Genomic DNA, 26,508 nt, shown 5'->3' with positions numbered 1-26,508 from the left:
CCATTCAGGTGAGTACCTTTTGAGAAACAACCTTTCATCGAAATTGTTTAGTAGGTCCAAAGTGTAGCATAGATTTGTATAGTTGCTATAATGTGAAAAATCATTCATCAAGCTTAACCTAGTTTGAAAATGAACTAGGTGGAGAACTAACTAGCAAATGAACTAGTTAAGAAATATACCCTATTCACACTAACACCCATCTCCTAAGTGCAATTTAGAAGAAGTAAAGATATTGATTCTCAAATATGGGTCCCAACAACAAGGCTTAATGAGGTACCCATGTACAAATATCCCTTCAAAATATAAGCGAAGGAAAAAACCTATTTGAAAAAACTCCCTCCCATGAGAGAAAAATACAAGAAGAAATAAGCAATCCCTCCTAACCATATATCCTACACCCCCAAAAGTTCTTGAAAATGGATACATATTTTCTCTTAGTGAAGGTTTTGGTGAAGATATTTGCAAATTTTTCCACTATTAAACAATAGCACAAATCAATGACCTATTCTTTAATCAACCCCTTAAGAAAATGCATGTGGATCTTGATGTGTTTGTTTTGCTAATGATGCATTGGATTCTTCAAAATCTATATGGTGCTTTGATTGTTGCAATAGGTGACTAATGGCTTCTAAAAATTAATTCCAAGATTAGTCAAGTTATTCCAAAGACAAATAGCCTTAATGGTGCCAATGATAGCTCCCTAATACTCAGCCTTAGTCAAACAGAGAGGAATAGCACGTTGCTTCTCACTTTTCTAAAAAATTAAGTCACAACTAAGGTGAAAACTATATCCATATGTGGAAGTATTGTGATCATCTAAGATTATCAACCCAATTAAAATTTATGTATCCAATTAGATCTAAAAATGTGCCTACTACATAGTGAATCCTATAACTATGAGTTCCCTAAATGTAGTACAAAATGCTTTTAGCATCCTTCTATGAAGCTCATGTGTCCCTCTCATGAAGTACCAAAATATGTCAACTATAAATGAAATATCTAGGCATCTATGAGTCAAATAGATGAGGCTTCCATGTTGACAATATAAAGTGGCATCAACAAGTGGTGTGGAACATCTTGCCTCAAGCTCAACTCTAGATAGTGAAGGGCACACAATATAATAAGAGGGGGGTGAATCAATATATCCCAATTTCAACTTAGTTAAACATTAATTGTCATAACCAACTTCTCCAAGCATAATCCTTAAAGTATCAATGCAGCTTTAACAAATCTTCTTAATGATGCAGCAATTAAAAACACATATCCACATAATGAACACTAGATATACGTGGAGGCCCAAGATGGAAAAACGACGGTGAGAATAACTGCTTGGATCTATTTCCCAAATCTAGCCTCCCAAAGAAAGGATGAATCACTTACAATATGAAGTAGGCACCAACCTATCGGAGACATCGATCCCCAATTGTGTTTGCAAGCACCAACCCAGTAGAGACACCAATCCCCAACACAAAGATCTAAGCACCAACTCAGTATGTAAGACACCAATCCTACCAAAATACAAAGATATGATTTGTGAACCTTGAAGACTGATAACTCAGCTTGGACCTTATCTAATCAACCTTTAGAAACTCTCCCAACCTTCATATGATCTTCTAGTGATGGCACACAATGATTGCAATGCAACTCACATCACAACATATCCAATTGTACAACAATCACTCTTATATTTGCATTGAAGCCCTAATTACATAGCATTTCAACAACAACATCTACCTGGGAAAAATCCTAGATTACTATACATATGCAAATACAATTACAATTACATTCATATGTCAACCCAAAACATAAAAAATAGCATCTTAAAGTCAGTGGCACAAAACTATTTAAACAAACATGAAATAGGCCATGTCCAAAAGCCCACAAGCTACTCTAAAGAGAGAACACACCATGTGGTTCTCAATATAGCCATATCAAGTCCCAATGATCATCCACATGCTACCTCCAGTGAGCACATGCTACAAACATTTGTAGCATTGAATTGGAGCAACAACTTGGTTAATTAACTAGCACAATGACCCTTTTTGTCACTTAAAACTTTCTACCTAATAAACATCAATTTTGGAAATTTGGAATTTGATGAAACATGTGTAGACATACCCTCCTTTCAAACCACATGACAAATCAGAAACATGAAGAAATGGGGATCATAACTAGTTACTAAAGCAAGCTCAATGTTTGAGCAATTTACCTCATACATTATAGATCATACTTCTAGATCACTTCCACTGACATGAAGAGATGCAATATGATACTATAGTCATTCTTGAATTAATTCCATTAACCATAGCAAGCCACACTTCTACAACTCAAAATGCTTTGATATGACATGACAATATTAGGCATTCTCCAATCTTTTGGAGGTCATTGCATCAATGACACAATTGACTAGCACAATTGACACACTTCTAACATCAAAGGCAACACTCCTTTAACATCAATGACAACATATAGAAACCAAGTTAGTGCAAGATTACAATCGACTATACAAAAATGAGCTAGAAGATCACAAGCGTACCTAGGTTGGGCGAGAGAAGTCCTAAAATAGTTCTCATTGATCTCAATCCCAATGAGATAAGTACAAGAGACCTAAATAGGTCATTTCAAATCGATCATGCAAAGAAATATTCTCTCACAATGATGCAGGGGGCACTCCTTGTGATAATCAAATTATCAATATAGAGAACCAAGAAAAGAAGAGCATCCTCATATCTCAATATGTATACATTTGGATCTAAGTGTCATCTGGAGAATCCAATTGAGAGAATAGAGTTAATCTTGGCATGCCAATACCTTGGGTTCTACTTCAATCCATAGAGTGCCTTTCTCAATCTAATACAAACTAATAAAGAATCTTAAATGAATCCCTATGGTTGTTCCATGTAAATTTCCTCCTATAGATCCTCATAAAGAAAAATACTCTTCACATCCATCTAATGGACATCCCAACCATGAGCTATAGAAATAACAAGAGTCGAGCAAATAGAGTTCATTTTGGGGGAGGCAAATATATTATTGTAGACAACACCTAGAACCTTCAAGAAAAATATGGACACAAGTTGATCTTTAAATTTGTATATGGATCCACCCATTGTGAATTTGGTTCAATAGATCATTTTACATTGAACCAATTTTATCCCCTTAGGAAGACAAACAAGCTCCCATTTGTTGTTCTGAATTAAAGACTTGTACCCTTCCTCCATGGTTGAATCCCACTTAGGAATGCCTGAAATGTGGATTTAAAGCTATGACAATGTAGGAACGTGGAATGTCTTGATGTTACGACTAAGTCTTAGAATCTAAAGGACCTCCAAAAGAGCACCTATAGAAAAGTGTCTAACAATCCCATCATTGCATAGTAGAAGAAGATGGAAGAGGTGAGTCCTCAACCTCTAAATATGAACTCAGTGAAGGGGAAGGTGAAACCTCATAATGAACCTTGGGAGTAGAAGCTAGAGGAAGATCATGTAAGTCAATATCATTTGAATCTACAATGGAAGAAGGAAGAATGTGAGAGGATAAGTTGTGAAAGATTTCCTCAAAACTTTGCTCAATGAAGAGATCATGTGTCTTAGAATCTAAAATTTGATATCCTTTTGACATTGTCTAGATATCCAACAAAGATGTAGAGCTAACTCTAAGGTTTCAAGGCCCTACACTTCTCTCAAGGAATATGTATCCAAGTTGGTGAGACAAAAACCCTGAAATTCCACACAATAGGTTTCCGACCACACTATGCTTCAGAGGGAGTGATGCCCTTCAATGCCTTATGCGGAAAACTATTTTGAATGTGAGTGGCATAATTGATCGCTTCAATGCAAGAGTGTGTGTGAATCATGCTACTAGACATCTCTTTTAAGAATCTATTTTTCCTCTCTACTATATCATTTTATTGAGGTGTACAAGCAACAAAATATTAAAGATCAAGCCCTTCAAGGGTACAAAATTCTCAAAGTGATGGTCCATATGTTCTCTGCCATTATCTATGTAGAAAATCTTCAAGTAGTTTCTAGATCATTTCTCAACTCGAGCTTTGAACTCTTAAATTTTTTTAAAGATTTCACCTTTTGTTGAAGGAAGACAAATATGTTCTAGAATAGTCATCAATGAAAGTGAGCAAATAGTGAGCCTTGCATAAAGACGAGGATAAAAAGGACCTACCATGTCATTGTGAACTAGCTCAAGGGCTTTTGAAGCCCTCCGAGCCTTCCCTTTGTCAAACTTATCCTTACAAATTTTTCCCAAGGCACAACCCAAATAAACACCTTTCGAAAACTAATTTAAGAAAGACATGTGACCACTTTGTCAAACTTATCCTTAGAAGGCTTTCCCAAGGCACAACCCAAATAAACACAATTAGAAAACTAATTCAAGGAAGACATGTGACCATTTCTTATGTGCTATGCTATTGAAGGGAGTGGTAGTTAAGATGCCCACACCATTCATACCATACTTTTCATAGAATTTGAAAGGGTGAGAAATATTGTAGTAGGAGCATCAAATACAAAGTGAGAGAAAGAATAAAGTCGAGTGATAGTTGGCCTTTCTCACCACCAAAAGAGAATTATCTATAAGAGAGAATAAAGTCAAGAGTGATAGTTGGCCTTTCTCACTACAAGAAGGGAATTATCTATAAGAGAATAAAGTCAAGAGTGTTAGTTAGCCTTTCTCGAAGAGAATTACCTACAAGATTCTTGATGTCAACAAGAAGAGAATTATCTACGCGAGAGAATAAAGTCAAGAGTGGTAGTTGGCCTTTCTCACTACAAGAGAATTATCTATAAGAGAGAATAAAGTCAAGTGGTACTTGGCCTTTCTCACTGCAGGAAGAGAATTACCTATAAGATTCTTAAAGTCAAGAAGCTTTGGAATGAATTCAACCTTCCTACCATTTTGGGCGATTTGGTAGATGGAGATAAGGTTGCCTAACAAGTTAGGCATACAAACAACATCCTCAATTGTACCAATCCCTATATTCAATAATTTTCTAACAAAGAAAATTATTCTCTATCAAGCCAAGAACTTGAGTCTTAGAATCCAATGTTGAGGAGAATGTGGAGGCAAAAAGAGTCTTAGAATCCAATAATTTTCTAACAAAGAAAATTATTCTCTATCAAGCCAAGAACTTGAGTCTTAGAATCCAATGTTGAGGAGAATGTGGAAGCAAAAAGTATGGTTGGTTACTTTCCAATGATTGGTTGCTTTCCTTTCACCATGTAAGGAGAGAGAATTAATGCTATTCTTTTTCAAAAGATGTTTCGTCTATATTAATTTATTTCCCATGACATGAACATTTCTAACGTTCAACCTTCTTCCAATAGTTGCAAGTTTGTCTTTTGTTTGTTCAATGTGTTCTAAACCCACTAAATGCCCTTTATATCAGTACCACAATCTTGGAGTTTTACTTCAGTTAATTAACATTGGTAATGAAGTCTTGGATGTTGTCAAAGATTTGGATGGAGAGTCGTCAACTCTGCCGATCTGATTAGTCCGTGACTTCATCAATTTTATCATATAATTTTATAATTTTTCTTACGCTTCATCAGGTATAGCACATGGCTCAATCAAAAATAGTAAATTAAGGGAAACACGGATACAAAGGCATCCAAGTAATTTTTTGTTTTCAATCATCCAAGCAAACTTTTTATTAGCATTGTAGTTTCCCATCATAGAGAGTATATCTCACTTGCATTAAGGTATTCCATACATTTTGTTTCCATCTTACGTAGTTTTATATGAAGTTAATAAAGGAAGCTTAGGCTTACCCATGTATTAGAAAAGCACAAGTTAAACACAAGGAAGATGCACAACCTCAAAACATAACAATATCACATTTTCTTCAATTCATTTTGTGTCTTGCAATAAATTTAAAGATAATTTACCATTAGCATTAATAAGAGCATCATACCATCACATTAACATACATTCAATATTACAGTTAGCTTGAAAGAAACAACTTGGGGAATTTGTAAAATTTGCTGCCCCTCAGAAGTATCCTGTGCTATTCATGCTGGCAAAACATAGAGAAAAAGCTTACGCTGCTCTAAAACCAGCTAGAAATTCTCTTTAATTTTGGCAGTGAGCGCCCTCTGCCATAATAAAACATCTTTGTCCTCCACCTCGATCTGACCTTCTTAAGCTCTACTTCTAACACCACCAACATCCTCATAATGCTTTAGCACATTCTTTTTAAACTCTGCACATTGACAAGGAAACCATAAGACAAGAAACAAAAGTACATTGACTCTATAAAACTCACAATTATTTGTTTGAATATCTCCATTTGCTAGTATCAAAAGAATTATATTACCTTCTTGATTGCTCCATAGTAATGCTGCCTCGCTATTCAACGGAGAGTCATTATTTGGCTCTGCATAGCAAATGGTAGCATAAATTGCTAGGAACAGTCAACAAATCCATAAACGAAAAGAATGAAAGCAAAAGTTCATTTTTACCTCCCAAAAGGCTCTGAATAGACAAAAGTACAGTTCGAACATCATATGCTGATGACCATTTATCCTGCAATCAAACATTATTCAGGTCCAATAAATGCAATAATCATTTCTGTAAAAATTATAACAAGCCAGGAGTGGAAAACAAGAAAACTATACTCACCCGAAGAATATCAAGACAGATGTTTCCAAGCTGGTCAACATTCGGATGGTAGCAATCTGTCTCAAATTTCACTTGAGGGGGCTTGAATGGATATACTGTTGGGAAACGCAAAGAAAGTTTATATACCAGTCCCTCGTAAACAGTATTTTTTCCACCATTTATCGTACCAACCCAGGAGAACATGTTATCAGCCTCTGGGAATGCTGAAATTCCAGGATCACCACTCATCTGGACATGTCAGCATAAATTAAAGGTTATCGTGATTGATAAAGCTATCACCGATACAAATAAAATTGCAGGCAACATTTACAACTGCAGACCAAACAATTTAATTCAAATTTTAACTCAAGCAGTAAAATAAGTCGAGTAAGAAAACAATTGTGGCCAGCAACTAAAAGCACACACACTACATAGTAGTGTACCAAAGATGAAAAACTCTTAATCGACAATAAATCTTTTGGCTGATAATTTTTTTAAAATCGGGAAAAAATCGGCAATAAATTTCAAACATTTGAAAATATATAATTTTTTAAAATATTCTTGCTACATCTTATCTAGTATTTTGATGGTTGTGTTTGACATTGTTACCTAATAAGTAACCAATTTTGAAATCTCAAACCTTCACATCGTTTTAAAAAACAAAATCAATGACCAATACTAATAGTATAGGAAGTAGGAATAGATTCATATGTGTTGTTCATGTTTCAGTGACTGAAACCAGGGAAAACATATATGAAACCTAACTCTATATTTTCAATGCATCGTGTGCAATACATTCATACTCTTGCCAATGCCTGTAGAAATGTAAACAAGACCATCTTAACTTAAAATTTATAAAAAAAATTATCGATTCGCAGAAGATTAAATCACATCAGCGTGACAGAAATGGCGTCAGCGTGAGATTAAATCGTGCCAGTGTGAGAAGAAATCGCGGCGTATTTTTTTTCTCTCGCGCGCCTGCACCTTCCAACATCAAAACAAAATAAACTATCGCATGACCTTTTTAGGATTTTTAAAAAAACAAAATGACTTTTCCAAACACGATTTTCTGGCATTTACTCGCGATTTTTTTGCTCAAAAACATGCGATTTTTCCATAAAAATTGTTCCCGATTTTTTCAAAGATTAAATCGTTTGGGTTTTTTGCTCCCGATAAATCACAATTCATACGATTTTTTGGCAATTTTTTCATCTTTGGTACATACAATTAACAGGATTTAAATAGATCTCTTATTCATACAAATGATAGAAAGTATAGTCCTGAAATTAACAAATCCAGAAGCAGCTAATATGTTTTACTTGCAAGGTAAAACATGTTAAAACAAAAAATGCCTCAAAAGCTGCCAAACTAATAAAAAATAAGACCACGAATAGAGTCAGGTAAGTACTCATCCAAAAAGGCCAAGGTCATAAAACCTACCAGTAGATACAGGTAAAATATTATATATAAATAGTCATGGTGCATGGTGAAGTTACCATAGTCCATGTCCCTACAGTAGTGTTTCAGGTGAATCTGAACACATTACTATGTGCATATCCTGTGTATATACATGTAGAAGCAACTTTTCCTAATAGATGCTACAAAATCAAATATATTGACACCAAAGCATCTTACAACACCCAGTGGACAAAGTACTCACGGCAGAGCTACGCATGTCCATAAGTAGGTAGTTACTAAAGCAAGCAGTCTAGAACAATACTAGTAGCTCTTTGTAGATATATTTTTTGTGTATATAAGTAGAAGCAAGACTTTCCTGGATAGAAGCATAGCTCAAATATATCAATACATTCTAGAGGATGACAATCAGGAATGCATTCTAAAGAAGAAAATTCAAAATTGTTTTCAGGAATGCATTATAGAGGAGAAAATATGTGTTACATCTTCATTAAATATATTAGATTCTCATGCCACACACATTTTGTCTCAGCTCAGATACAGGACAGCATTCTTCGGTTGCAGAATGTGAAGCAAAGCTATCATGGAACATCATGATCTTATGCATTTTACAACATCCAACAATTTTCTCAATTATTTCTCAGTACAAAAAATTAAGGCTCTACAATCAGGAATGCATTCTAAAGATGAAAATAATTTTTACACCTTCGTTAAATTAATTAGATTCTAATGCTACATACATTTTGTCCCAGATCACGTATCTTGGGATGCAGGATGCGAAGCGATGCTGTCATGGAACATCATGAACGCATTACATGCATTGGGTTTTTACTTGCTGTATTTACTTGTTTAGGACTAGCATTTCCATATTTTCTCATCTAAAAGATGACAGTCACCACCTAACAAGTAAGAACTGAGAAACTATGAGCTTTGCTCATAGCAGGTATATTAATTATAAAATGTGATATAATAGCTGAAAAGAAACAATAAACCATATCCACTTCCTTCCTGCCAAGATGGAAAGCACCTGGCCCTGTGGGAGATATTTGTTTAGGATTGAAGTTCCAGAACCTACGCTACAGATATCAACAACGAAAGCCTATGGATTGAAACAGAGATAAGATGATGGAAAATGAAAATGCTTTGAAAGCGTTAAAAATTACAATCATCAGAGTTGTAGAATACTAGCAACTGGAGTGAACCCAAGGAACATGGCTTCTGCATTTCTATTATCAAAAAAACTTTTCCAAGCTATCATAATATCAGTGGCCTTGGGTTTTAACTTTTATTGCAAGCAGATTGTGGAAGTACTAAGAGTCATCTGCATTTCCATGATCAAAATAATATTTCCCAGGGAAGTCATGCACCAAAAAAGATTCAACTAAGTTTCCACCAGTAACTCTCTAGGATTTGGAATGTATTCCACCTAAATTTATAAAATCAATGCATCCCATAACTCCAAGGCAATATACACACATACAAGAGTTAAGGTCTTGTTGTGACCTTTTCACACATCGCCCCATTGCAAACGGGGACCCCCTCTTTCCTGCTTTCTGCATTGGTTAGTTTAGGGTTTTGGCAGTATAGTGGGCAATTTTGAGTTCCTGTGCCCAAGTCTCGGATATTTTGATCATGCCTATTTGTCATTAGGGTTTTTTGAAGTTATAGGATCAAGTGCATAAAAGTTGATATTTTTAGTGTAAACGTGTTTTTGAACGTCCTTGTCAGTGATTTTTAAGTGCTAAGGTATTTTAGGACCTTCAGGAGTTTTTTTCTCGCTCCTAGGAAGTTATTGAAGTTGATTTTGCACTTTATCATGATAGGTTTCCTTTTGTTTCGCTCAAATTTTGGTAAATTTGTCTAAGTCCTTACGCGTTTTATTGAAAATTCTAAGTGTCTAGACGATTTTGAGTGGTTAAATCATTAAATTCCTGATGAAAATCCATATTCTAAGGGTCAAAATGTCAAAATTCCTGATGGGAGGTGCTTTTCCCCCCACATTTCCAATGACCCATGATTTTCCCCCCCCTCAAAATCCTGATGAGATGTGAATTTCCACTGGATTCCTGATGGAACTAATTTTCCCCCACTCGTTATCCAGACATGGGGGGATTTTCCACCAGAAAGGTAAAAATTTGACTAAGTGTGGGAAATCCTCCTGATGACCCACGATTTTCCATCAAGATTGCGGATGACTTTAATGATGAACAAAATGATGATTCCTAATGCCTATCGATTTTCCACTAGGACTTTTGTGACGAGATTTTAAGGATTTTAATGCGGATAGTGATTCCAAACATAGGGCGAATTTCCACCAGTGATGATTTTGACAATTTTGAGTTCAGATAGGGGTCAATTTTCCTCCAAAGTGATTTTTGAGCTGAATGACAATTTAAGTTGGAATTTTCATTCCAAACAGGGATCGATTTTCCCCTGGAGGCGAATTTGTGCAAGTTTGATGAAATTTTGTTGGGGTTTGTAACCCAATAGAGATCGATTTTCCCCCAAAGGCATTTAAATGATTTTAATGAGTTTTTTTTTCATTGAGATTTTTATCCCAACATGGGGCGATTTTCCCTTCGATGTCAATTTTGATCTAAATTTTGAAATACTTTTAATAAATTGACTCAAATTTAATTATTTTGGTGGTCATTAATGATTATATAAAAAATGAAAATAATTAATATATGATTTGCAATAAACATTAAATGATTTTTACCTTCTAGACGCAAATCGATTTTCCCTGGGCAAGTATAAGTATCAAAGTTTTATTCCACATTGCTTGTGTGATGAAAACTTGGAGTAAAAACTAGTTTAAAAGAAGGAGACCAGCAATATTTTATTATTATATTTGCTGATGGTGATAGCTAAGTGGCAAGTTGAAGACATATCATTGATTCCAGCTGGCCGATTTTTTGCTAAGTGTCCATTGGACACCATTTGAAATTTTAAAGTTGCAGATTTGTTTGTCTAGCCTTGGTGCCCCTTTTGGAGGAGAATTTACAGTGACTTTTGCCACCATTATTGGCGATTTTGGGGGTTTCTTCCTAACTTGGCGCCATACCCCAGCTGGTCGATTTTAACTTTGGGGGTCATTTCCCTTTGGTTTGGGTAATTTGATGAATGTGTTAAGTGTTGGTTGGCTGCCATTAATTTCAGCCTGAGCTGGACCTGCACACATTCACCATTGCTGAAGATTTTCGACCTCCATTGTTGGCTAGAAGTGCATTTTTCAGACATACACTTTGTTGCCAACTAATTCTCACCTTAGGCGATTTTGTCTAGGGGTTGTTTGGAGGAGTTCTAGGTGCATTTTCAGAGCCTATTATTGCTGTTGCAGACCTGAGATGCCATTGATTTAGGCTGTCCTCAGAAAACCTTCATTTCCAGCCACTTCCCAACTTTGGCGATTTTGCTTGGGGGTCATTTTTCTCACCATTTTGCACTTTGCAAGGTGCTGGTAAGTCTGAAACGCATCATTTTCAGACTTGTCCTCAGAAAAATTTTCTTTTACCAGCCATACATACGCACCCGGAATTGATTGTTTTCACCATGGAAAGTTATTTTCATCAAGTTTGCACATTTTACGCAATTGCAACTTGTTTTTAAGGACTTATTTGTAGAGTTGCAGGTTGTCTCCAAACTTGCTGGCAGCCATTGTTGACCTTGGGAAGGTGTCCTCAGACAACTTTTGAGTGAAAACACTAATTTTCACACCTTTCCTAGTTCATTTCCCAATCCGGTATACTCCTTTGCACTCTAATTTTGATAAAATTTCTAAGTATAAGAAGGTGTGTCTTCAAACTTTGTTAAGTTTGAAAATTGGCGATTTTAATGAATTTCATGACGGTTTCATACCCTAGTCTTATCACATTTTTGTTCCATTTTCGGAATTCATTGAGAATGTGGATAAAATTTCTGATTTTTATGCCTAAAATTGTCCAAATCATTAAGAAATCATAACTTCTTTAATTTTGGAAATAGTTGTCAAGAAAATTATCCAAAGTGTCTAACTTCCAGCTTCATATAGGTGCGATGTCAAAGTCCGGAATTAGCATTCGAAAGAAACAACAGAAGATAGTTGAGACGGGATTCTATACAAAATCCAAAATATCATCTAGATGGAAGGAGATTACAGACACGAATATGCATTTGCTAAACATGGACCAAATGCAGCAACGGATGTTCGGAATTGGAAGCCAAATTGCTTCCCCAGCTTATGCAAACATTATGAAGAGAGGTATTTATCAGGCCGTTGGGTTCCCACAGTCCATACAGTGCAGCAAGCTAATCTTGGAGTGTGCACGATGTTATGATCCTCGCTCCCGAATGATCGAGACTCCTAAGGGTGCCATCATTGCCTACCTTGCTGAGGACGCAATTGCTGAGGTGTTTGGAATTCCACGTGGAACAGACATGAAAGAACAAAAGATGAATATGAAGAAAAATACAAGAAGAGGATGGATGCATGCAAGACCATAGTGAACAAGGAGTGTGTTGTGACCTTTTCACACATCGCCCCATTGCTAACGGGGACCCCCTCTTTTTTGGCTTTCTGCGTTGTTGGGTTAGGGTTTTGGCTACTTAGTTGGCAATTTTGTGTTTCTCATGCCTGAGTCTCAGAGTTTCGATCATGCCTAATGTCATTTAGGGTTTTTGAAGTTATAGGATCAAGCGCGTAAAATTGAGATTTCTTAGTGATCCTAGTTTTGTCTGTGTAGACCACCCTTTTTGGAGGGTTAACGTGTTTTTTAATGTCCTCGTTGGTGATTTTAAAGTGCTAAAGTGTTTCCAGACCTTTTGGAGTTGTTTTCTCGCTCCTAGAGAATTATTCAAGTTGATTTCGCACTTTATCCCGATAGTTTTCCTTGTGTTACGCTCCAATTTTTGATGAATTTGCCTAAGTCTTTATTAAGTTTCGGAATTTTTAAGTGATTCTGAGTGGAAAAATCATCATTTTCCGGAGTAAAATCCATATTCTAAGGGTTAAAAGGTCAAAATTCCATACTAGAGATGCTTTTCCCCTCATATTCCTGACTACCCATGGTTTTCCCCACTCAAGATCCGGACTGGACATGGATTTCCCCTTAAATCCATACTTGCTCCATTTTTCCACCACTGTTATTTCATACCAAGGTCGTTTTTCCCTTGGGAGCATTAAATTTTGTCTAAGTGTCAGGATTTATCCTAACTACCCACGTTTTTCCACCAGGGAGGTATGGACAAGGTTGTTGATGATGTTTGCATTCATTCCAAACCTGGGTCGATTTTCCACCAGGGATTTGTGACAAATTTTTTGAGGATTTTGTCCGGATTTTTACCCAAACTCATAGGGATTTTCCACTGAGAGTGCATTTTATTATTTTGAGTCTGGATTTTCATCCAGACTGAGGTCGACTTTCCACCAGAGGGGTATTTTTGGGTGATGACTTAATTTTTGAATGGAATTTTAATCCCTACTCATATCGATTTTCCCCTTGCCTATTTTCTGTGAATTTTGATGAGGATTTTTGTCCACACTAAGATCGATTTTCCCTTGTGGGGAAAATTTTGGCATTTTAAATGATTTTAATGGGATTTTTTAATCCCTACTCATATCAATTTTCCCTTATGGCTCAATTTTTGACTTGAATTGAAATATTTTAATAAATGAGCCCTAAATTTAATTGTTTTTAAATGATGATTGACGATTATTTAAAATTTAAAAGCAAAATTAAATAACTTGCAATGAGCATTTAATGTTTTTTATCCTTCTAGAAGTAAGTTAGTTTTGCCAAACAAGTTTTTTATCCCACATTGCTTGTGTGGTAAAAGTGAGAGGCAAAAGCAAGTATAAGAGAGGAGTCTCCAGCAATATTTTATTATTTAGTTTGTCAGGTGTCTCCATGTTTGGCGATTTTTCTCTCTTATTGGCGAATTTTGGCGAAGTGTTGAAGTGAAGTGTTTGATTGAAGGCCTCCATTTTTTCCAGCTTGGCAATCCTCTCCATTGCTGCCATTGAGGTTTCTTGCCTCCATTATTTTCAGATTTTCGATTTTGGTGAAGTCCGCCATTTTTGGTGAAAATCACGATTTTGTGAAGGGTGGTGATTTTTGGTGATTGATGAACTTTGGACGATTTTTCACCATTATTGCTTGTTGTTCCAGATGTTAGTTGCAGATTGTTGGCAGATTGGAGATGCATTGAAGACATTTTTCAAATTTTTCAAGGATGGCGCCATAGCCGGAAATTACGATTTTGATTTGGCAAGTGTTTGTGCCATTATTTTGGTGAAATCCCTTCACACTTGGTGGCTGCCATCACTCCCTACTTGCTGATGTTGCAGATCTGAGTTTATCCTCCATTGTTGCAGCTTGTTCGACCTCCATAGCTGGCTGGAAAATCAATTTTCAGACTTATATCTTGTTCCCAGCTATTTTGTGCCTTAAGTGATTTTATCCAAGGGCCTGATTGGAGACATTCTCAATCAATTTTCAGAGTTATCTTCCATCGTTGCAGATCTGAAACTCCATTGTAGGGGGCTGTTCTAAGAAAATATTTTTTTCCAGCCACCTACCTACCTTGCAATTTCACTTGGGAAGCAGTCTTGCTTCATTCCGGAGTTTATTTCTGAGTATTTTATCATTCCTAAGGGTGCTGGTAAGTCTGAAAACTTCATTTCCAGATTTGTCTTTAGACTAAGTTTTCATTTCCAGCCCTACATACATGCTCAAATTTTCTTGAGTTTGCCTTGGAAGGTTGATTCTCATCAAATTTATGCATATCTAGGTGATTGCAACATGCTTTAAAAGTTTAATTTTCAGGTTGTCTTCAGATTTTGTTGACCTTCATTGTTGACTGCAAAAGGTGTCCTCAGACATACTTTGTGTGAAAACACAACCTTTCACACCTTTCCTTAGTCACCGTTGATCCAGTATACTCCTTTGCACTTTAGTTTACACAATTTCTAAGTATAAGGAGGTATTAATGAATTTCATTAGGGTTTCATACTCTAACATTGTCACATTTCGAATCTAATTGTCGAGATCTACCAAGAGTGTGGACTATATTCCCGACTTCATGCTCTAATTAGCTTAAAATCTTTAGGAAGTCAGGAATTTTATTAAAAATACTATTTATTTTCCTAAGTTCTAACTCAAGTTTCATACAGGTGCGATGTCGAAGTCTGGATTTAAGGAAAGGAAAGAACAACAAAAGATACTGGAGACTGGATTCTATCCAGAGCCCAAGATGTCATCCAGATGGAAGGAGATTACGAATACAAACATGCATTTCCTGAACCTAAACCTGATGCGACAATGGATGTTCGGAGTCGGAAATCAAATTCCTTCCCCAACATATGTAAACACTATGAAGAGTGGTATTTTTCATGCCGTTGGATTTCCACAGTCCATACAATGCAGTGAGCTTATCCTGGAGTGTGCATGATGTTATGATCCTCACTCACGAATGATCAAAACTCCTAAGGGCGTTGTTATTGCCTACCTTGCTGAAGATGCTATTGTTGAGGTGTTCGGAATTCCATGCGGAATAGATATGAAGGATGCAACTAAGGATGAATATAAAGAGCGGTACATGAAGAAGAGGATGCATGTAAGAGTATGATAAACAAAGAGTGGATGATTGAGCCTAGGCTTCATCATTCCAAGGCTCCCAAGACACTCATGTGTACAGACTTCAAAGAGGAGTATAGTGACTTAGTATTCCTGCTCAACAGAGTGATGGGGATGCCGCAGGGTGCAATATTCAATGGATGGATATTCTATTTCATCTAGGATTGTCTTAGAGGAACATTGGTAAATTGGTCTAAGATCATAACTAACAATCTGGACTTTCAGCTGAGGAATGTAGAGCATTCCAAGTCATTCGCCATGACTTCCTACCTGGTATACCTGCTTGCACGGTTCGTTTCATACAAAGGATTGATATGCAGAGGTGAAGTCGGGAATGGGCAAGGACAATTCAGGATTCATGAGTGCTACCCCAGCTAAACATGTATAGAATTGAAGACTATAAGAGAGTGAATGACGTATTCACAATGTACATCATGCGGATGCTGCAAGGCGGAATCCACAGAAGATTGTCCAAGGAGGCAATAGAGCTGATAGAGAAATATGGATCGTGGTATATTCAGTTTCCCACTTTCATGTACCTTAGGATTCATGGGTTTCAATCCGAACCCTATAGGCTTCCTAGGTATCCTTCCAATAGAATGATCTTGTTAGAAGTGGTGAGACATCTTCTAAAGTTTGACTCCATTCAAAGAGAGAAGCATAGGACAGGCATGACATTCCCTATTTCAGTTGGGAAGACATAGGAGGTTTGTCAGTCTGCCTTAGCTGCCAGCACTGTGAGTGAGGAGCTTGCATTCTATCGATTTGCAACCTTCAAAAAAAGAGAAAGATTTGATCCAGATAAGAAAGTTGGAAGGATAAGGGGAGAGAAGTTCATCCACAAGGTAGACATTAAAAATTATTGGGCCGACCTAATGGACGAGCATGGGTACTTATTGATCTGAATGTATTGATGAGAGGATTCTTGAGTTTCTCTCGTGCATGGGTACTTATGAAAAGATGAAGTCGGAAGAGTCTACTTCCGAAGATGATTAGAGGACTGTCAATGATGTCAAGATTCATGCAGACAAAGAGAGTCAAGCTCCCAAGAGAAGGAAGAACGCACCAGGAGGAGTCAAGGCCAGAGGGAAGAAGATTGAGGAGATGAAGAAGAAGAAACAAAAGACTATCATTCCTTCGCCACCTCTCAGTGTCTCATCAATTAAAGTGATTGAAAAAACAAAGCAGAATAGGGAAACCCAACAATGTTCCAACACAGTGATACTACCAGAAAATATTCAGGAGTTACATGCCACAGCGACATCTGCACCTCCAAATGAGAATGATGATCAATCGGGATCCCCTACTGTCCTTTTGGAAGTTAATTTGGGAAATGAGATATACGATTTGACCAGGAATAATCCTAACGATGATGATGATGTTATCTTGGCATTGAGAGGGCTTGATCGAGAAATGTGTCTCGATGATGGTATGGAGATGGCCGCTATTCCTAATTGGCTGATGAGAAGTATGGAGAAAAGTAAGAAAATGATAGAGGTACAGCCTATTGATAACATTGATGATTAGCTAGCTAGAAGTGCTGAGAAGGAACCCAAGAGAGCTGAGATTTTGTCGCACATAGTTAGAGATGAGACAGAGGACATTGCGAATTGCGCAGCTTGTTGTTCCTATTGCAAGCGTGACAGAGGACATTGCTACTCCTATGGATTTCCAGATTACTTCAGTTGCCCTTGGCCGTACATCAAGATAGCAAGAGTTTCAGGAGGTTGGTGATAACCTTAAGGCGATCGACGCAAGGTTAGACAGAGAAATTGAAGAGAAAGAAAAGTACAGAGAAGAGAATATCAAACTTAGAGAGTATATTGCGGGAATAAGGCGTGAGAATCCCACCCTTATTTCCCCTATTGCAGTTGACCATGGAATACATTCACACTATGAGGCAGCGAGAGATACACTCTCGGAGGTGGAAAAGTGGATTGAGAGTGCAAGAAAGCAAGCATATGATTTCCTTACTCAGTTTGTCCAGGCATATGATAGGACAACAGGGCTCGTGTTTAGAATCCAGTATTTGGAGGGAGTTTGGGAAGAATTCCGGCCTATTCAGGAGAAGACTATTCCACGCCTCAAGGCTTTGAAGAAGATTCCTAATTCCACCTTGGTCAGCAAGAAAATTGTGCACAGTGGAGACAGATACAATTTCCATGGCTGGTATTGTTCATTGGCCGTGAAGAGATCAACATATGAGAACGCCCAATTGAGTTGTATGGATATGGAGGGATTGATTCGGGACATTCAGATGAAGATCCTTGCCTCAATTGAGGAGTTATTGGGTGTTGATGTTAGTGATGCTAGTGGTTTACACTTAGCCGAATTAAGAGACAAGATGAAATTTATGTATTTTTGCTAGTTGGACTCTTTGAAGAAGAGTCAGATAGATGACTTGGTCTCTTTGTTGATTCATGTTCATAGTTCGCAGAAGCTCATGCCAGATTGGGAGAACACTTTGGACACTTGCTCGGATTCACTGGACGTGATTGATTTGCAGCAGGATACCTTGCCTAGCATTTCCATGGAGTTAGATTCTGTATTGGCTAGATTCTTGGAGTATGCTAGGAGAGAGAGAGAGAGAGAGAGAGAGAGAGAGAGAGATGGAGGGAAAAATCTTATAGAAGATTCCCTATTTGATGACTAGATATCTTTTTATTGGGCCATATGTTGGTGGCGCCATTTTTTATGTAAACCCTAATTAGGGCAATTCGAGGGTTTTGTTGGCATGATCTTGGCCGTTGATCTCGTATCAATCTTGGCCGTCCATTTTGTAAGAGACTCTATATATACCTCCTTGTCTCTCATTTGTAAGAGAGAGTTTTTGTAGAATTGTTGGTATATGCTACAGCTATTTGAATCATAATCATTGTTCAATTGTTGGTGATTTTGCTCTTCAAATGTTGTGTTTGCGTTCATGGTTCTCAATTCCTCCAAGTTAGATTAGAATTTTAAATTAGAATTATTTTCATGTATGTTAGATTGAGTGAAAGATTTGTTGAATATATTTGTGTGGAATCATTAATCCATACCACTAGCCTCTGGTAAGTGTGCCTTGTGTGGTCAACTGGAGATTTAAGTAAGCTTAACTTCAATTATTATGCAACCTTTGACAAGCATCAACTTGGATGGTGTCAATGTGTGATGGTAATAGTCTGAAAATCCTTAAGCCTTAGACGATTGCACTAAGCTTGTGTCAATACCTGTTTGTGAGACCTTGCCTAGTTTGATTCCACTAGATTTGTCCATCATTTGCTACATTCCTAGGCTTAGAATAGATTTCCTGAACCCTATTCCTTTTGCCCATTTTTTTAGTAAGAATTAAGTCCAGAGCTATATTGTTAAATCCTAAGTTGTTAGTACACCTATTCCGCATTTTCATGATCGAAGAAGATAATCCTAGGAATTCACATTGACCATTGAGTTACCCACTCGTCAAGACCTAATATGTAGAAACCTTGGAATCATTTTAGTTGATCTTATCCTTAGCATTTGAGGTGATTTTGTTCAAGAGAGGGTAAATTACCTTGGTATTTTATTGTGTAATGTTATGTGCATAAAACACACATCAACAAAGTGGATGATCAAACCTAGGGCTCATCATTCCAAGGCTCCCAAGACACTCATGTGCACAAATTTTAAAGAGGAATATAGCGACTTGGTATTCATGCTTAACGGAGTGGTGGGGATGTGTTGTGACGTATTCACACATCACCCCATTGCAAATGGGGACCCCTACTTTTTTCGCTTTGTGGGGTTTTGCTTTCTAGGTTTTAGGGTTTTGTCTGTTATCCTTTGCATTTTGAGTGTCGCCAGGGGATCAATAGGATGGTAGGCTTTGCTTGAGCCAGGGGAGTCAGCATGGTGCTCCAAGTTAGGGTTTCTTTGAGAGTCTTCCTTAGGGCTTGGTTTTGCTCTTGTTGCTAATTGTGTCTTGCTTTGTGAGCGGGTATCATTCTTGAAGGTCCGAGCTAGGTCAAGTTGGTGAGTGATGAAGTCTGGAATGTCATCCTAATTTTCAAATGCCCTGAAATTTGGCTAAGTCTGGAATGTCCTGATCCTAAAATTTGACTAAGTCTGGAAAACTGAAGAATCCTCCAAAATCTAGATTTTGCAATATAACTCATGGAGGTCCGAAACCACTCTCAAACATCCTGAAAGTATATATGGAATATAACTTAAAGTATAAGAACTTATACTTAAATGTTATATTCCATAAAATGATCTTGACGGAGAGTCTAAAATGTCAAATTTCGCTCCTGACCCTTCCAAAGGGTCCAGAGCGAAATTCTCCATAAGACATTCTACTTTGACCAAAACCTAGAACTAACGCATAGCTAGGCTTGAATGAAGGTAAAAGCGCTTGTTTGAATGAAGAAATGTGAAAATGAAGTCAGGATCTTGGCCAAGAGTAGGGATTTTCGCTCTGGACCCTTCCTTCCAAAGGGTCCAAAGCGAAATTCTCCATAAGACATTCTACTTTGACCAAAACCTAGAACTAACGCATTCCTAGGCTTGAATGAAGGTAAAAGCGCTTGTTTGAATGAAGAAATGTGAAAATGAAGTCAGGATCTTGGCCGAGAGTAGGGATTTCGCTCCTGACCCTTCCAAAGGGTCCAGAGCGAAAATCCTTATAACTCTTGTTTTCTTCCTTATTTTGGCTAGGCGTTGGCTTGATGGGAGATGAATGGGTATGTTTTTGCCTTGAGAGGGAGTTTGATTGATTTTGAAAAACAAGATTTTGGCCTAAAGGAGAATTTCGCTCCTGACCCTTCCAAAGGGTCCAGAGCGAAATTCATCATAAACTTCATTTGCTACCTTGTTTGACCTTGAAACCTTCTTCCTCAGGTGGAAAATGATCTAATTTTGCTTCTTGAAGTGGTTTGAAGTTTGAAAAGTGAAGGATTCTAGCCAAGAAGGTGAATTTCGCTCCTGACCCTTCCAAAGGGTCCAGAGCGAAATTCCTTGCAAACCTATTCTTTTGACCTTGTTTTGGCTTAAGACCTTATCCCTTGGGTGAAGGATGATGTTTAGTTACCTCTTGAGGTGATTTTGAGTTGGAAAAAAGAAGAATCAAGCCCAAATCATGATTTTCGCTCCTGACCCTTCCAAAGGGTCCAGAGCGAAAATCCTCCTAGACCTCATTTCCTTCCCTATTTGACCAAATTGTGATGTCCAAGGCATGTTGAAGGAGAGAATTGACATGTTGGAATCCTTGAGAGTGTTTGAAAACATTAAAAATGAAGGATTTTAGCCAGGAAAGGAAATTTTGCTCCTGACCCTTCCAAAGGGTCCAGAGCGAAATTCCTTATAAGCCTACTTTTTGACCTTTCTTGGACATGAAACCTTGTTCCTAGGGCAATGAAGGATGAGATTCTACCTTGCAATGAAGTTTCAAGTTGAAAAAATGATGATTTTTGGTCAAGAATGAGAATTTCGCTCCTGACCCTTCCAAAGGGTCCAGAGCGAATTTTCTCAAAACCTCTCTTTGCTATCAATTTTTTGCTAGATCAAGTGTGGGATAAAGTAAAATCAAGGAGAAGTTGCCCCTGAGAGTGACTTTAAGTTGCTAGAAACCATGAAAGATGAAGGAATTGAGCCTAAAAGTGATTTTCGCTCCTGACCCTTCCAAAGGGTCCAAAGCAAAAATCCTAAAAACCATCTTTTCTTCCAAAATTTGAGCAAAGTTAAACTTGGACAAGGGTGCGAGAAGTCATTTGGATTGCCTTAGAGTGGATTTTGGTCGCCAAGAATGCAAATTTTGAAGCCAAATGAGAATTTCGCTCCTGACCCTTCCAAAGGGTCCAGAGCGAAATTCCTAAGATCCCTTATTTTCCTAGCAAAATCAAGTCAAACTTGGGTTTTTATAGCTTGCATGAGTGTGAGGATTGATGTTCTTGCCCTTTTGAAGTTGGTTGAGGTTGAAAGATGGAAGAATAGCCCTAAAACAAGAAATTCGCTCCTGACCCTTCCAAAGGGTCCAGAGCGAAAATCCCAAAATCTACCTATTCCTTTCAAATTTATGCTAAGCTATGCCTAGACCAAGGTAAAAGATTCCCTTAAGATTGCCCTTGTGTTGATTGTTGTCTCCAGGAATGATGATTTTAGGCCAGAGGAGGAAATTCGCTCCTGACCCTTCCAAAGGGTCCAGGGCGAAAATCCTTCAATCACCTATTTTGCCTTGCAAAATCAAGCTAAACTTAGGTTGGATGAAAGGAGTGAAGTGTTTCCTTGCCTTGTGAGGTGGATTGAAGTTGAAATGATGAAGAAGTGAACTACAAGCAAGAAATTCGCTCCTGACCCTTCCAAAGGGTCCAGAGTGAAATTCATCAAAATCCCTATTTTCTCCTTGTGTCAAGTCAAGACTTGGAGTCCTAAGGCGTAGTTGAGGTTGAAATGATGTTTCTTTGCCTTGTAGGGCGAATTGAAGTAAAGGAAGTGTGAAATAAAGCCTAAAGAAGGAATTTCGCTCCTGACCCTTCCAAAGGGTCCAGAGCGAAATTCTCATTATCACCTAATTTGCCCATGTGAGAAGCTAAAAGGATGGATCCCTAAACTTTGTTGGACTAAAACAAGCATATGCTCACCTTCCGGAGGATTTTGGAGTGAAAAAATGGGGTAATTGAGGCCTAATCAAGAAAATCGCTCCTGACCCTTCCAAAGGGTCCAGGGCGAAATCCTTAGGGAAGCCTATTCTTCACCTTGTTTGGGCCAGGCAAAGTGTTGGTTGTGAGGTAATGTTGAAAAGAGGTCTAAATTGGCCAGGAATGCAAATTTCGCTCCTAACCCTTCCAGAGGGTCCAAAGCGAAATTTTGGATAGGGCCCGTCCCTGGAAAGACTCTTGAACAAACTTAATTTTGATGTCTTCTTGTTGATGATTTAAGATATAAAATGCTATGTTGAAATGAATTTATTATGTGTCCTTAATCATCTTTTGGTTTGTCTTGCAGTTGAAAGAAGACCAGGCCAAGACAAGGACGACCTTCTCCAGTCCAGCATCAACAAGGACGACCTTCTCCAGGCCAGATCAAGGACGACCTTCTCTAGCATCATCAGGGACAACCTCTTCCAGACCAGCATTTGAAGGAAAGGTACACCACCCATCATGCACATCAAAGACAAAGGAGGTTAAAGCAAGGGTTCGTTGAAGAAGCAGACGGTGTCAGAAAAGTTAATTAAAGTCATCTTCTCAACATCATCAAATTGAATATCTACCAAGTTGCAAGTGTCGGACAAGGTGGTGTCCCAGTCATCATCCCTCCATTTGGATTGGTCCACCTCAGCATGTCCAGGTTCAATGTACTTGACTCATCAAAAAAGACACAAACTTCGATGTACCTACCCCAGCTATCCATTGGTCAAATATTCCAGAGAAGACATGTGTCCAAATAATGCAATTATTTCATTGGTCAAAATTAAGTTTGTTGTAACAAACCCTAATTAGGGTTTTCATTGTAAAATCTCGACCATTGACCTCAAATTGATCTAAGCCATTGAATTGTAATGTGGGCACTATATAAGCCTGGCTCTTCATTTTGTAAAGGCTAATAGTTAGTCAGTAGTTAGAAGGTGAATAGTTAGCTAATAGTGAATAGTCAGTTGATAGAATAGCAATTAGAGTAGAATAGCAAGAGAAGGCAAAGATTGTTGCCAAGATGTTGTTGTAAAAGACTTGTAAAACTTCATTGAAGAAATGGTGAAATCTATGGGTCGATTCAACAATTTGCATGGCCTTTATACTTCTCAGATTTGATTTCATGTTATTAGATGAGTGGAAGAAATGTGTTTGATTGATGGTGAAATTTGTATATCCATACTACTAGCAGTTTGTTGAGTGCAGACTTGCCTTGTGTAGTCAACTGGAATCATTCAGCTTAAGCTTAACTTCAATTGTCGCTTCTTCACTGATATGCATCACCCTGATGGTGTCTATGCTTGTAGCGATGATCTGAACATCATAAAGCTTTCCTCCGAAGATCGCACTAATCTTGTGGAGATGGTCTTGGGATGTCAAAACAAGACTTAGTTAGAATTTCACCAAAGGTTATTCATTGCTCCTACATTCTTAGTGTCAAAATTAGATCCTTTCCTCGCCCTCATCCTTTTTTTCTTTTTTTTCAAAATCTAGGCTAGTGAAATCCTGTGTTCCAGCAATATTCAAAGCAAATCAGACATTTAGTCATCAAGTGTAAGTCCCCTTGTGATTCCAGCAAAATCACATCATACCACAAAGAGCTTATCCACGAGTAGAGAACCTACATACGAGAACCTTGGAGTTGCCTCGACTGATCCTTCGGCGAGATCTTTAGCAGTAGGGAAACTTTGCTCAAGAGAGGATAAGGTACCTTTAGGTATTTTATTCTGTGTTCGCATGTGCATAAAAAACACGTCAACGGGATGCCACAAGGTGCAATATATGATGGATGGATGTTCTATTTCATCCAGGATTGTCTGAAGGGAACATTGATTAATTGGTCAAAAATCATAACTGACAATCTGGATTTTCAGCTAAGGAATGTGGAGAGATCCAAGTCATTCGCCATGACTTCCTACCTGGTGTATCTACTTGCATGATTTGTTGCCTATAAAGGATTGATATGCAGAGGCGAAGTCGGGAATGGACAAGGGCAGTACAAGAGTTGCAAATGCTATCCACAACTAAACATGTATCAAATTGAAGACTATAAGAGAGTGAATGATTCATTCACTATGTACATCACACGATTGTTGCAGAGTGGAATCCACAAGAAGTTGTCCAAGGAGGCAACAGAGATGATAGAGAAATATGGGTTGTGGTACATACAACTTCCCACTTTCACATACCTAAGGATTCATGGATTTCAATCCGAACCTTACCCGCTTCCTAGGTATCCTACAAACAGAATGATATTACTTGAGGTGGTGAGACAGCTTCTGGAGTTTGATTTTATCTAAAGGACAAACACAGAACAGGGATGACATTTCCTATTTCGGTAGAGAAGACATTGGAGGTTTGTCATTCTGCCACTGCAGCTAAGACTGTTATTGAAGAACTTGCATTTTATCGCCTTGCGACATACAAAAGAAGAGAAAGATTTGATCCAAATAAGAAAGTTGGAAAGATCAGGGGAGATAAGTTCATTAACAAGGTGGACATAAAAGATTATTGGGCCAACCCGATGGACGAGCAAGCAGTGAAAAGAAGAATGTGGTCCAAAATGTCCGTGGATTTCATGAGTGTGGACTTTTCCTCATTCCTGATCAGATATTAGATGACAAGGATCATACACATCCACAATATGAGAATGAAATGAAGAAGGCAATCCAAATGCCTAATTGATCAGAACAAGAAGTGACAGATTTGAGTGTATTGATGAGAGAGGTCTTGAGTTTCTCCCGAAGTGGGTGGATAGTCAAATGAATAAGTTAGTTGATATGGGTGTTATCTTCACATATGAAAAGATGAAACGGGAGGAATCCTCTTCCAAAGATGATCAAAGAACTATCAACGATGTCAGGATTTATGCGGATGAGAGTCAAGCTCCCAAGCGAAGGAAGAACACACCAGGAGAAGTCAAAGCTAGAGGGAAGAAGATTGAGGAGGTTAAGAAGAAGCAAAAGATTATCATTCCTTCACCTCCCCTCTGCTAGGGTTTAGGCAGATCCAGAGCAAATACAAATTAACAATTATATGTAGATACAAACACAAAAGATGAAGAAAAAATGCATAACACAAATAACACAGAGATTTAACATGGTTCACCCAAGATGGGCTACATCCACCAAACACAGTCGTCCAATCTTTTCTTATTATCCAGTAAATCAATACAACATCATTACAATGCCTTATGCATTCCAGCCACTTATAACATGTAATTTTAGGGCAACATACAAAGTCGTCTAACAAAGAATAACCCTAACCCTAAAGGAATATTCTCATAATCTTCTTCCCGTACTCGTATTCTCGTACGTACGAGAAATCGCCTCCCTTCAGGCCGACTCGTCTGCCCAATGAGTGTACAGTACTAGCATGATCAGTCGCCACATACCAACAATTTCCCACTTGGAGACTGATCAAGCTCCACACCAAACAATCTCCCACTTGGAGACTGATCCTAGACGACACTACTAAACTTGTAGCTCCCACTGGATAAAACTCTTGGACTCTGTTGTACCTTAATTCGACAATGTTCAGTCAAGAATGTCAAGAGAAACTGAGGAAATCAACTTCTCCCGTGGGACTACCTTCGTGGACATATCTGCAGGATTGTCACTTGTGTGAATCTTCTCAAGTCGTAACTAGCTATCCTCCAAAACAGACCATATGAAGTGGTACCTGAGCTAATGTGTTTTGTCCTCGAATGAAGAGCAAAATTCTTTGCAAGATGAATGGCACTCTGCCTATCAATATACAATGGGCTATCCTCCTGCATCTGTCCCAGTTTCTCCTGAAAACGTTGTAACCAAATCATCTACTTGCTAGCTTCAGTAGCAACTACATACTTAGCCTCAATAGTTGAAAGCGCAAAAACCTTTTGCAGTCTAGAAATCCAACTAACTACAGTTCCCCCTACAGTAAAAACATACCCTATAGTACTCCTCCTTGTATCAATATCATCAACAAGATTGGAGTCAACATATCCTTGTAGAACAACATTTGATCCTTTAAAGCATAATGCCTTGCTAGAAGTACCTCTCAAATACCTGAGAATCCATTTGACAGCATTCCAATGTTCCATTCCTGGATTGCTCATGTACCTGCTCACAACTCTCACTGCATGTACAATATCTAGCCATGTGCATACCATCGCATACATCAGACTGCCAACAGTTGATGAACTCAGGATGTTAGACATTTTATTTACCTCTTCATGTGTCTTT

At 37.9% G+C, this 26,508-nt stretch overlaps 1 protein-coding gene across 1 annotated transcript in view; it reads right to left on the bottom strand.

The window, feature by feature from the left end:
- Positions 1-5,880: 5,880 nt before the first annotated feature.
- Positions 5,881-26,508, bottom strand: part of LOC131059988 (uncharacterized) — a 29,296-nt gene continuing 8,668 nt past the window's right edge. The window contains exons 3-6 of the mRNA XM_057993059.2: positions 6,634-6,861; positions 6,474-6,537; positions 6,329-6,388; positions 5,881-6,214 (exon numbers count right to left, since the gene is read on the bottom strand). Of these exons, the coding sequence (XP_057849042.2) occupies positions 6,153-6,214; positions 6,329-6,388; positions 6,474-6,537; positions 6,634-6,861 (414 nt within the window). The 3' untranslated portion in view covers positions 5,881-6,152. The remainder of the gene's footprint in view (positions 6,215-6,328; positions 6,389-6,473; positions 6,538-6,633; positions 6,862-26,508) is intronic.

This window comes from Cryptomeria japonica, chromosome 8 (genome assembly GCF_030272615.1).
Source record: "Cryptomeria japonica chromosome 8, Sugi_1.0, whole genome shotgun sequence".
Lineage (NCBI taxonomy): Eukaryota > Viridiplantae > Streptophyta > Pinopsida > Cupressales > Cupressaceae > Cryptomeria > Cryptomeria japonica.
This window is presented reverse-complemented; position numbering and strand designations above follow the sequence as displayed.